This window comes from Malus sylvestris, chromosome 11 (assembly GCF_916048215.2).
Source record: "Malus sylvestris chromosome 11, drMalSylv7.2, whole genome shotgun sequence".
Classification (NCBI taxonomy): Eukaryota; Viridiplantae; Streptophyta; class Magnoliopsida; order Rosales; family Rosaceae; genus Malus; species Malus sylvestris.
Window position 1 is genome coordinate 41,233,345 of NC_062270.1, and position 12,340 is coordinate 41,245,684.

At 41.1% G+C, this 12,340-nt stretch overlaps 1 protein-coding gene and 1 long non-coding RNA gene across 7 annotated transcripts; one reads left to right on the forward strand and one right to left on the reverse strand.

The window, feature by feature from the left end:
* The first annotated feature begins 601 nt into the window (after window positions 1-601).
* On the forward strand, window positions 602-12,165 carry LOC126591334 (uncharacterized). 5 transcript variants are annotated; one of them, XM_050256992.1, is made up of 6 exons: window positions 602-826; window positions 1,023-1,124; window positions 1,264-1,471; window positions 1,585-1,676; window positions 4,483-4,593; window positions 11,853-12,165. In XM_050256992.1, exons 1-6 carry the CDS (start codon window positions 731-733, stop codon window positions 12,012-12,014), a joined length of 771 nt encoding a protein of 256 aa, XP_050112949.1. In that variant the 5' UTR covers window positions 602-730; the 3' UTR covers window positions 12,015-12,165. The 5 variants fall into 5 exon arrangements, with proteins under 5 accessions (XP_050112949.1, XP_050112951.1, XP_050112948.1 ...); XM_050256994.1 differs by having other exon boundaries at window positions 603-826; window positions 1,240-1,471; window positions 1,591-1,676; window positions 11,840-12,165; XM_050256991.1 differs by having other exon boundaries at window positions 603-826; window positions 1,240-1,471; window positions 1,591-1,676.
* On the reverse strand, window positions 9,676-10,825 carry LOC126591338 (uncharacterized). Of its 2 annotated transcripts, none has more exons than XR_007612352.1 (3): window positions 10,118-10,825; window positions 9,923-9,986; window positions 9,676-9,826 (listed from the first exon to the last, which is right to left on the reverse strand). It is a non-coding gene; the product is annotated as an uncharacterized LOC126591338 (long non-coding RNA). The 2 variants fall into 2 exon arrangements; XR_007612353.1 differs by having other exon boundaries at window positions 9,923-9,982; window positions 10,114-10,825.
* Window positions 12,166-12,340: the final 175 nt, after the last annotated feature.

Below are 12,340 nucleotides of genomic sequence, written 5' to 3' on the forward strand. Positions count from 1 at the left end.
GTAAGATACATTAGAGGGTAGATTGATAATTTTACATAAAAAAAAATATTTTATGGAGTTAACTTTGGAGGTTAAATTAGACTTTAGATACGCACCATATATAAAATGTTAAGGGCTTACAGGTGAGAAAAGAACGGTATTACAATTTAAAGTGTGTCAAGTGACTTAAGTTAACAAAAAATAGATAAAATAGCTTTGAATATAATAGTAGGAATGAAATTATAAATTTTTAATGAATTTAGGGAATTATTTTACCGAAAAAAAATTAAGGGACCTAATTTTCACTAAGATGATAGTTCAAGGACTAAACTGTCAATTTATCTTAAAGAAAAACCAACTTAAAATATATGAATCATTAAAAACTTAATTTTTTATTTTGCTTTATTAAGTTGTCAAATATTTTAAGTCTTTATACATAATAATTCCTTCTTCCAGTTTGTTTTTTTTTCAAAATTCCTTCTTCTAGTTATATACCCTAAAAGAGGGAGGAGAATTTCTCTTCTCTCGTAATCTCTCTCATTCTCTTCCCACTTATTTAAACGGTTATAATTAATTTACGTTAAGATTTTATCTTGATTTTTCTATTAAGTTAAGAGATAAAAAGACAAAAAGAAATGTAGAGAGGAAGGGAAAGGGGAAGGGAACAGAGAGGGAATCCGAGAGAGAGAGAGAGAGAGAGCGCGCTCAGAAGGAAACGTGGAGAGGAGATAAAGCGGTGAGACAAAAGGAAATGGAGGGAGCAGCCGCAGACGCAGCCGCAGCAGAAGGGCGGCATCCTCTCAAACCCCATCCTCGTTTCAATAACCGTAGCAGCTGGAAACATAAGGTCTCTCACACAAACCACGAACAATTCACTTTTATGATTCATTTATTATTTCGTAATTTTAATCCTTGCTTGGATTCAATTTTATGATCCAATTGATTTTGATTGTACAAATTGTTATGCATAATTTGAAAATATTTGTTAGTGTGTTGTATGTAAGCTTAGCAAAGTGTATTGGTATCTGTAATTTGTTTTGTAGCTGAGAGAGAACTGTTACAAAAGGGTTCGAGAAGACAGAATGCGGTTGCTTTGGAAGATGAGAATGCTGCCCACTCCACAAATTCTCAATCACATTCCAAATGTACTCCACGGTCTTCACACTGTCCCTAATTTTTTCTTTCTTTCTTTCCTTTTATTTTCTCTATGAAAATTTGGTTTGCACTTCCCAATTGGATGGGTGTAACTTGTGTTTGCAGGATTTGATCAAATCTGCATTCCAGGACATAGTTTCTGCTGAATTGGAAAAAATTAAGGAATCGTCATTGGATGAAAATGTAAGGAGTTCAACATCTGTCCCTGAGGCCAATGATATGTTATGGGAATACGATGGCCTTACAAATGTATACCAAGGTGATTGTGAAGAGATATTGTTAGAAATGCAAAGGATCTTTTATGAAGACCTGACTATTCATCCAACTAGAAAAGAAGGTGAAAAAGGCGGTGTTTTTTTCTCGATGAAATTAAGTTTGTTACAAGCTCAATTGTTGTAGCAGAAAGTCTTTTGACTATCGAAGGTTATAATTTTCTCTAGCCCTTTGCAGAAACAGAAATCTGTGCTGAAACATGGGAAGATGAAGAGGATGAGTATTTGTCCCAGGCAGTTTATGAGCATATGCAACTGAACGACAAGCAGGTATAACAACAAAAGTTATGAGTATTCCATGCAACAATTTATACGAATTTGTATCCAGTTCGCACATTTTATTATATGCATAATAATTGTTAACCATTGAATTTATGATTAGTGATATTATCGATTACATCTTTATAATGACATTTGATATTTTAATGAAAACCTGTACTCAAGAAACTTTATAGTTGGCATCTGAGAGAGTATCACTTTAGCTGATGATTAACTCCAAAATACGTTTAATGTTGTCATTGTTTCATTTTAAACCCAATTATCTGTTGTAGTGAACATTGACCCTGCCTATAAAGAGCTACTTATATAATTTTATTTCCCCCAGAGATGTTTTAGCAAACTATGGAAGATAATATTATTTTCTAACTTTATTAGAGTGATATTAGAAGTATCATATTTCTTGAGGGCACATCTAGTCATGTGATGTGTCTTAACAACAAGCAATACTAGATTTCTTGACTACACCAGAGTTAAAACTTGATCTGAGCTTCAGCTTCTAGATCATGTGACATTTGATAGAAGAATATGGTCATTCTAACATAAGTTGCCCCCACTTAAGGACTCAGTCGGCCTTATACTCTGGAGGAAACCAGAAAACCCTCCAGCTCAGTTCAAGAATAAGCCTGTGGAAAGTTACTTCTTCAAAAGCAAAAGTATCTCATATCATCCCTTCTCATTTTTCTTCTCTTTATCCTTCATGCTGCTGCAAGATGGGGAGAAGGTGAACAATCAGTCGGAGCTCTGATTGCTTACCTTGTCTGTCACCTCTTTCAGCAGACCCCCTAGCTCGGCGACTTGGGGGACTCCTACTACATGGTTTGTATCGCGCTTGACCAAGCCTGAAACTACAAGTAAGCTTCAAGTGAAATTGATACATTACCTTGTGCATCTCCACCAGTTGAAGATACCACCCCTGGATGGAGGAAGAGTACTTCCAGAGAAGATGCCACATCTACCTATGAGACAGATAAGGCAAGTCAAGACGACACCACACTCCGATACTTAGAAGTTTCGTGATTACGAGATCATTCTCCCACAATATTTCCTAATGTCATTTGTACTAAATCATTCACTTGTACTCACTAAAGGAGAGCTTGAACCTATGTACTTGTGTAAACCCTTCACAATTAATGAGAACTCTTCTATTCCGTGGACGTAGCCAATCTGGGTGAACCACGTACATCTTGTGTTTGCTTTCCTATCTCTATCCATTTATATACTTATCCACACTAATGACCGGAGCAATCTAGCGAAGATCACAAAAAGCGACCGTTTTCGCTACCTAGGATCTATCTTGCAAGAGAACGGAGAATTAGATGGAGATCTCAACCATGGAATACGAGCTGGATGGATGAAGTGTAAGAGTGCATCCGGCGTGTTGTGTGACCGTCATAGGCCACTGAAGCTCAAGGGAAAATTTTATAGGACGGCAATAAGGCCAGCAATGTTGTATGACACAGAATGTTGGGCGGTGAAGCATCAACACGTACACAAAATGGGTGTAGCGGAGATGAGGATGCTTCGTGGGATGTGTGAGCACACGAGAAAGGATAAGATTGGGAATGAGGATATCCGAGGTAAAGTAGGAATAGCCGAAATTGTAGGAAAGATGAGAGAAAATCGGCTCCGGTGATTTGGACATGTGCAAAGAAGGCCGACTGACGCTCCGGTTCGAAGATGTGACTACGGGACAGAGGTTCAGGGCCGAAGGGGTAGAGGAAGACCTAGGAAAACTTTGGAAGAGACTCTAAGAAAAGACTTAGAGTACTTGGATCTAACGGAGGACATGACACAAAACCGAGCGCAATGGCGTTCTAGGATTCATATAGCCGACCCCACTTAGTGGGAAAAGGCTTTGTTGTTGTTGTTGTTGTTGTTGTCCCTGCTTGCCTTGCACAAAGAGGTGTGATCCAGAGGGTAAACTGTGAAGCCAAGATCTCTTGACTGAAAAACGGAAGATTACATGAGGCAGATATAACCAAGATGGTTGATGAGATACCGTGAGAAGAGTACAAAGTCCATGTGTTGAGTCTCACATGGCCTACTTAAGTTGAGGGGAAGTTCTATATACGTCGGCTTAGTATCTCTTATAATTGGAGGCCTTTCAGCTCATGAAGGCTAGGTTAAGCCCCAAGCGGGAATATATATGACCAGCGGATGTGGGTCATTCAAATCAGGAGTTTGAGAACTTGGGGCTCTTAATCAGGCTGTCTTCTGCTTATGGATCCTAAGCTGATTTTTTATTAAGGAACATTCTAATTTTTTTTCAGGAAAAGAAAAAAGAAAACGAAAGAGAGAAGTTGTGCCATAAATGAATGCTTGGTTGACTGACATAGAGTTGTGCCATAAATGAAGGCTTGGTTGACCAACTATGTCAGGAAATGAAGGTTGAAATGGATGACCTGACCATCGAGTAGGACCCAAATAAAGCCTTATGACATGATTAATTGAGATGAGATCTTTGTTGTTTTCTCTGTTCCGGTTGCTTATTTTCTTGCCGTGTGAACAAAACCTGCATACTAGCTAACATTCTGTTACAGCAGCAGCAAGTCTGATACTATGGCTAAATCATTCCTCTGTATTTGTTAGTATTATAACTTACGTTTCCACCATCTTATTACAGCTGTGGTCTCAGCTTCTAGTTATTTTTCCAGTCAAATTACTTCCCTATCTATCAAAGTGTAGTAAAATTAATAATAGCATGCCATATATTTTATATCCATGTGAGAAGGCTAAATCATTCCTCACTATCAGTTATTCTTTGGTACTGATTATATTGTTTTGGCCGTAATGCTAGATGCACAAGGAGGAAGTTTGGTGCCCTGTCTGTAAGCACGGAGTAATACAAGAGAATTACAATCTAATATACTGTACTCTATGCAAAGTTCAGCTCAACAAAGGCAATGAGGTATTGTTAACTCCTTATGTTTCTATCTATGCTTATGCATTATAATGCAGATATCATAATCCAAAATTTGACCAGGTTCTCCATAATTTTTGGATGTAAAGAAATAAAAATCTCGACTCCCGAATTCCCAAATAGTCTGTTTTGTGGTCTTGGAAGCGGCAAGAAATAAATCTTGCTGGATAGATAGTGGATCGTCAAGAACACAAATAGATTTTCTTCTAATGAGGAAAGGGGATCGTATAACTTGTAAGGATTGCAAAGTTATACCAGGAGAGAGCGTGGCTAATCAACATCGCTTGTTGATGATGGATGTACGTATCAAAAGAGTGAGAAAAAAAAACAAGACTTGGAAGTGCCCAAGGACTAGATGGTGGAATCTAAAAGAAGAAAAACAAGTCATTTTCACAGAGAAAGTAATCACACAGTGTGTGTGGGATAGAGAGGGGGAAGCTAACCAAATGTGGGATTCCATGGCTAGTTGTATCCGAAAAGTAGCAAAAGAGGTATTAGGAGAGTCCAAGGGCTTTGCCCCACACCAAAAGGAATCTTGGTGGTGGAATGAGGAGGTACAAACAAAGGTGAAGGCTAAGAAGGAATGTTGTAAAACCTTATACAAGGATAGGACCGATGAAAATGGTGAAAGGTATAGAAAAGCGAAGCAAGAGGCGAAGAAAGCTGTGAGAGAAGCTAAGTTAGCGGCTTATGACGATATGTATAAGCGACTAGATACCAAAGAAGGAGAGTTGAATATCTATAAACTAGCTAGAGCAAGGGAAAAGAAGACAAGGGACCTAAACCAAGTGAGGTGCATCAAGGATGAGGATGGAAAGGTTCTTGCTACAGAGAACGCGGTTAAAGACAGATGGAAAGGTTATCTTCATTATCTTTTCAATGAAGGACATGAAAGGAGTGCTTCTTTAGGGGAGTTGAGTAACTCAGAAGAGTGTAGAAACTACTCTTTTTATCGTAGAATCCGGAAGGAAGAAGTGGTTGTAGCTTTGAAGAAGATGAAACATAGAAAAGCAGTAGGCCCAGACGAGTGTGGAAAGTTTTGGGAGAGACAGGTATAACATGGCTCACTGACCTTTTCAATAGGATTTTGAAAACGAAGAAGATGCCAAATGAGTGGCGAACGAGCACTTTGGTGCCTATCTATAAGAATAAGGGCGATATACAAAATTGCATGAACTATAGGGGTATTAAGCTAATGAGTCATACAATGAAGCTCTGGGAGAGAGTCATTGAGCATAGATTGAGGCAAGAGACACGGGTTTCGGACAACCAAGTCGGGTTCATGCCAGGGCGCTCAACCATGGAGGCAATCTATCTCTTACGAAGATTGATGGAAAGATATAGAGATGGGAAAAAGGATTTACACATGGTCTTTATAGATTTGGAAAAAGCGTATGATAGGGTCCCAAGAGACATTCTTTGGAGGATTTTAGAGAAGAAAGGAGTACGAGTAGCATATATCCAAGCTATACAGGATATGTATGAAGGATCAAAGACTGCCGTAAGAACTCATGAAGGACAAACCGAAAGCTTTCCCATAACTGTAGGATTACATCAAGGCTCATCCTTAAGTCCTTACCTTTTTGCGTTGGTAATGGATGAGTTAACAGGACATATTCAAGATGATATTCCTTGGTGTATGCTTTTCGCAGACGATATAGTGTTGATAGATGAAACTCAGGAAGGGGTAAATGCAAAGCTTAACCTTTGGAGAGAAGTGTTGGAATGTAAAGGTCTTCGCTTAAGCCGATCCAAGACAGAATATATGGAGTGCAAGTTCAGTGCAAATGGAGGCCAAAACGAGTTAGGGGTGAGGATCGGAGATCAAGAAATACCAAAGAGCGACCGTTTTCGTTACCTAGGATCTATCTTGCAAAAGAACGGAGAATTAGATGGAGATCTCAACCATAGAATACAAGCTGGATGGATGAAGTGGAAGAGTGCATCCGGCGTGTTTTGTGACCGCCGTATGTCACTGAAGCTCAAGGAAAAATTTTATAGGACGGCAATAAGGCCGGCGATGCTGTATGGCACAGAATGTTGGGCGGTGAAGCATCAACACATACACAAAATGGGTGTAGCGGAGATGAGGATGCTTCGTTGGATGTGTGGCCACACGAGAAAGGATAAGATTAAGAATGAGGATATCCGGGGTAAAGTAGGAGTAGCCGAAATTGAAGGAAAGATGAGAGAAAATCGGTTACGGTGGTTTGGACATGTGCAAAGAAGGCCTACTGACGCTCCGATTAGAAGATGCGACTATGGGACAGAGGTTCAGGGCCAAAGGGGTAGAGGAAGACCTAGGAAAACTTTGGAAGAGACCTTAAGAAAAGACTTAGAGTACTTGGATCTAACGGAGGACATGACACAGGACAAAACACAATGGCGTTCTAAGATTCATATAGCCGATCCCACTCAGTGACTTGGATTTTCCAAGTCTCCAACCGAGAAGTTTTCCTCACTCGGGAAATTAAGGGAACACTACCTCAACCTACATGTTCCACTCACAAAGCTTCAACAAAAGAAAATTCAAAGAACTTAGCGAAGAAGGCTTTGGTGTATTTAACACAATACGTTGAAATGAAGGAAAGCTTATTTATTGATATCCCTGATAAGTTACAAATATGTACATATACTTGAGTCAAAATAAACAAACAAGAGGGAGCCTTCACAAAGGTTGCTTAGGAGAAGTCTCAGCAGTCGGTAGAGCCCCAGAAAGAGAAGGCACATGAGGGGGATCATTCGGAGCCTCAGTACTGGACAGAACCATAGAAGGAGGAGGCATCAGAGGTTGATCATTTGGAGCTTCATTACGCGGTACAGCCCCAGAAGACGAAGACAATAAATGCCTTTGGAACAAACCCACAAATCTCTGATGATCAAGTAAAACCTGACCATCAGATTCCTTCATCTGGTCAAGCTTCCTCTTCATGTTTGTAGCATAGTCATGTGCGAGCCGGTGCAACTGTTTATTCTCATGCTTGAGCCCTCTAATCTCCTGTTTGAGACTCATCACTTCAGCCGCTAATGATTCAACTTGGCGGGTTCGAGCAAATAGGCGTTGGGCCATATTAGACACAGAACCTGCACACTGAACACTGAGAGCCAGAGAATCCTTAACAGCCAACTCATCAGACCGTTTGGAAAGTAGTCTGTTATCTTTGGGAGTGAGAAGGTTCCTGGCCACTACCGCAGCGGTCATATCATTCTTCATCACGGAATCCCCAACGGTAAGGACCAGTAGGGGAGACGAAGGATGGGCGCCATATGTTGTCTGGAGAAGGCGGGGCTGCCTCTTCAACAAGGTTCAAGTCAAAACGACGGTCGGAGGGGCCAGACATTTTCAAAGGTGTTGAAGAGAGAAGAGGTCGGACAAATCAAGATCTTAGAAGTGCAAGAATGGAGCTTCTACTGGTGGTTATTCAAGTGTGCTTTGGAACTTAATGTCAGCCCCTATAAAAATCCGCACTCGACGAAGCTTCAGAAATCGAAGAGGCGCCTGCTCAGAAATCGAAGAGGCGTTTGCTTTCTCAAAAGCTGGGCTGCTCAGAGACCACAAGGGTCGATCTAAGAAATCGAAGAGGCGTTTGCTTTCTCAAAAGCTGAGCTGCTCAAAGATCACGAAGGCCGATCTCAGAAATCGAAGAGGCTTGCTTTCTCAAAAGCTGGGCTGCTCAGAGACCACGAGGGCCGATCTCAGAAATCGAAGAGGCACCTACTTTTCCAGCCTTGTCAGCACCTGTCACACGCACACTCAGCTTTGCGGAAATTATGGGCATTCTGTCGAAGATTTCTGGCGAAGTAGAAAGCACATGAATCGTACTGTTCAATCACCCACTTCCCACACGCAACAAAGTTGAGACACGTGAAGCTTGCAGCTCCCACTACATCGCTCTAACCAAGAAGGGTAAAAGAATAGCAAAGAAACAACACTAACAAAGTTTAGACACATAAATTTTGAAGGTCTAGCTACCATATTATTACCCACAAGGGTAAAAGAACAGTACCACTGCTGGATAATTGGAAAGTCCCGGTGTGTCAACCTCTGTGCTTCGTGGCAAGGTAGACTAGCAAACATGCCCAACCTTTACTCACATTCGAGAAAACACTCCCAACAAGATTGCTTGCTCCAAAATCGAAGAGGCACCGCCCTCAGAATCTCGAGAGCCAAACTCCCAACATGATTACTTTCTCAAAAATCGAAGAGAGGGTAAAGGAACAGTACCGCTGGTGGATAATTGGAAAGTCCCTGTGTGTCAACCTCTGTGCTTCGTGGCAAGGTAGACTAGCAAACATGCCCAACCTTTACTCACATTCGAGAAAACACTCCCAACAAGATTGCTTGCTCCAAAATCGAAGAGGCACCGCCCTCCGAATCTCGAGAGCCAGACTCCCAACATGATTACTTTCTCAAAAATCGAAGAGAGGGTAAAGGAACAGTACCACTGCTGGATAATTGGAAAGTCCCTGTGTGTCAACCTCTGTGCTTCGTGGCAAGGTAGACTAGCAAACATGCCCAACCTTTACTCACATTTGAGAAAACACTCCTAACAAGATTGCTTGCTCCAAAATCGAAGAGGCACCGCCCTCCGAATCTCGAGAGCCAGACTCCCAACATGATTACTTTCTCAAAAATCGAAGAGACATCACTCTCCGAATCTCGAGAGCCAGATCCCTAACAAGATTGCTTTCTCAAAAATCGAAGAGGCATCGTTCTCCGAATCTCGAGAGCCAGATCCCCGACAGGATTGCTTGTTCGAAAACCGAAGAGGCACCACTTTCCCAACTTCAAGAGCTGGATCTCCTTGGATAAAGCTTGTCTGTAATCTTCACACGCAACATCAGCTTTCCAGATACCACATACCACTTTTTCAAAGTGCTCTGACAGAGTTAAAACATGTGAAGCTGACAGCTCCCACTACCGTGCTATGACCAAGCAGGGTAAAGGAATAGCATTATTACTTGATGTTAGGGAGACTCCTATATATGTCGACTTTCATCCCCAACGGACAGGCAGACCTGCAAAAATGCTCAACCCTTCATCTTATCTGAGAGGGCACTCCCAACGAAGCCTTTCGAAATATTCAGCTTTCTTTCCCCCCGATAATACCTCTGTAAACAAGCTATACTAGAGCAAGAATATCTCATATCATCAGGGTTAAAAGCAAGAGTATCCCATATCATGCTTTTTCCCTGTCTTTTCCTTTGGCCTTGTTCTTACCTGCAAGACAAGGAGAAAGAGAGCAATCAGTCAGCACTTGGAATAAAGCTTCCAGCCAGGAACTGACTGCTTGGAACCCCTTACCTGATTACTTACCTGGCATTGCTCTCGAGTACTCATCTTCAACATCTTATGCTTCCAGGGAAGATACCGCATCTGCCTGAGGAACAGATAGGGCAAGTGAGAAGGATACAAGGAAGCATGTGGAGACAAGCGTAACAGCACACGTGCCGATACATCCACTACTCTGTCAAAAGCAAAAGTATCCCATATCAGCAGGGTCGAACGTACTCTAGATTTGATGGACTTGTTTTGACCCTCAAATTCTTCAGTCGGCCTTATACTCTGGAGGAAACCAAAAAACCCTCCAGCCCAGTTCAAGAATAAGCCTGTGGAAAGTTATTTCTTCAAAAGCAAAAGTATCCCATATCATCTCTTCTCATTTTTCTTCTCTTTATCCTTCATGCTGCCTGCAAGATAGGGAGAATGTGAACAATCAGCCGGAGCTCTGATTGCTTACCTTGTCTGTCACCTCTTTCAGCAGATCCCCTAGCTCGGCGACTTGGGGGACTCCTACTACATGGTTTGTATCGCGCTTGACCAAGCCTGAAACTACAAGTAAGCTTCAAGTGAAATTGATACATTACCTTGTGCATCTCCACCAGTTACAGATACCACCCCTGGATGGAGGAAGAGTACTTCCAGAAAAGATGCCACATCTACCTATGAGACAGATAAGGCAAGTCAAGACGATACCACACTCCGGTACTTAGAAGTTTCGTGGTTACGAGATCATTCTCCCACAATATTTCCTAATGTCATTTGTACTAAATCATTCACTTGTACTCACTAAAGGAGAGCTTGAACCTATGTACTTGTGTAAACCCTTCACAATTAATGAGAACTCCTCTATTCCGTGGACGTAGCCAATCTGGGTGAACCACGTACATCTTGTGTTTGCTTTCCTATCTCTATCCATTTATATACTTATCCACACTAATGACCGGAGCAATCTAGCGAAGATCACAAAAAGTGACCGTTTTCGCTACCTAGGATCTATCTTGCAAGAGAACGGAGAATTAGATGGAGATCTCAACCATAGAATACAAGCTGGATGGATGAAGTGTAAGAGTGCATCCGGCATGTTGTGTGACCGTCGTAGGCCACTGAAGCTCAAGGGAAAATTTTATAGGACGGCAATAAGGCCAGCGATGTTGTATGGCACAGAATGTTGGGCGGTGAAGCATCAGCACGTACACAAATTGGGTGTAGCAGAGATGAGGATGCTTCGTGGGATATATGGGCACACGAGAAAGGATAAGATTGGGAATGAGGATATTCGAGGTAAAGTAGGAGTAGCCAAAATTGAAGGAAATATGAGAGAAAATCGGTTCCGGTGGTTTGAACATGTGCAAAGAAGGCCTACTGACGCTCCGGTTCGAAAATGTGACTACGGGACAGGGGTTCAGGGCCGAAGGGGTAGAGGAAGACCTAGGAAAACTTTGGAAGAGGCCCTAAGAAAAGACTTGAGTACTTGGATCTAACGGAGGACATGACACAAAACCGAGCGCAATGGCATTCTAGGATTCATATAGCCGACCCCACTTAGTGGGAAAAGGCTTTGTTGTTGTTGTTGTTGGATAGATAGTGGATATGGGTGACAGTGCGATTGAAATGCATTTTGTTGTTCTTTTTCTCACCCAGAAAAACAAGCAAAAGGAGTTTTAAACTTGTCTCAGTGCTGGTCACCGAGCTCTCCATTAATATAAGATACTAGCTATCAAAAGATTCTAAAAGACATCATTCATTAAGTTATGCATGAATGCGCCACTTCTGTAATTTTATCTTTTTTTTTCTTGTTATATATATTGTGAAAAAGGTATCCTTGAAAATGAAATTCCAAATGACATTAGTATATGTAGTTTGTCAATTTGATTAATCATCTTGACCATCATATGGTTATTTAGTAATATTCCTATTACGACTGAAAATAGATTTCATTTATATTACAAGTTGAAAATTCCAGGTTAATTTGGAAATATTGCGGGGCAGGCTAGCAGAAGTTCACACACAGCATCTTGATCGTGGCTGCAAATTGAAACCCAAGTTTTGCATCGAGACTAGATTTAATATAACTGCACTGTACGTTTTCTGTGCTGGTTGTAATACATTTGAGATTGTAGTATAGACTGTATAGTGAATGCTTCCATGCTTTAAAGATGAAATATATCATCATCATCATCAACTTGTTCACTCGGTTGTTATACATTTGAGATGGTAGTTAGTGAATACTTCCCTGTCGATATCTTTCAAGATCAAATATATCGTCATTAGCATCATCTTGTTCACCAAGTAATATTCCCTACTTATTTTCCGAAATTTTCAGCTAGCACATACTGTTTCCACAGGGGAAACAGTGGGCTTTCTATATTCAAGAGGAAACAAGTAATGAAACTTGCAGGCTTCTAGAACTTGAATACAGTTGGAGGAGTAACCCAAAGCCTATCGAATTCA

Coding starts and splice junctions, on each gene's coding strand:
- LOC126591334 (XM_050256990.1), top strand. CDS start 731: ATGGAGGGAGCAGCCGCAGACGCAGCCGCAGCAGAAGGGCGGCATCCT. Junction 1,125..1,239: donor TTCTCAATCACATTCCAAAT/GTACTCCACGGT, acceptor TTGTGTTTGCAG/GATTTGATCAAATCTGCATT. Junction 1,677..4,482: donor TGCAACTGAACGACAAGCAG/GTATAACAACAA, acceptor CCGTAATGCTAG/ATGCACAAGGAGGAAGTTTG.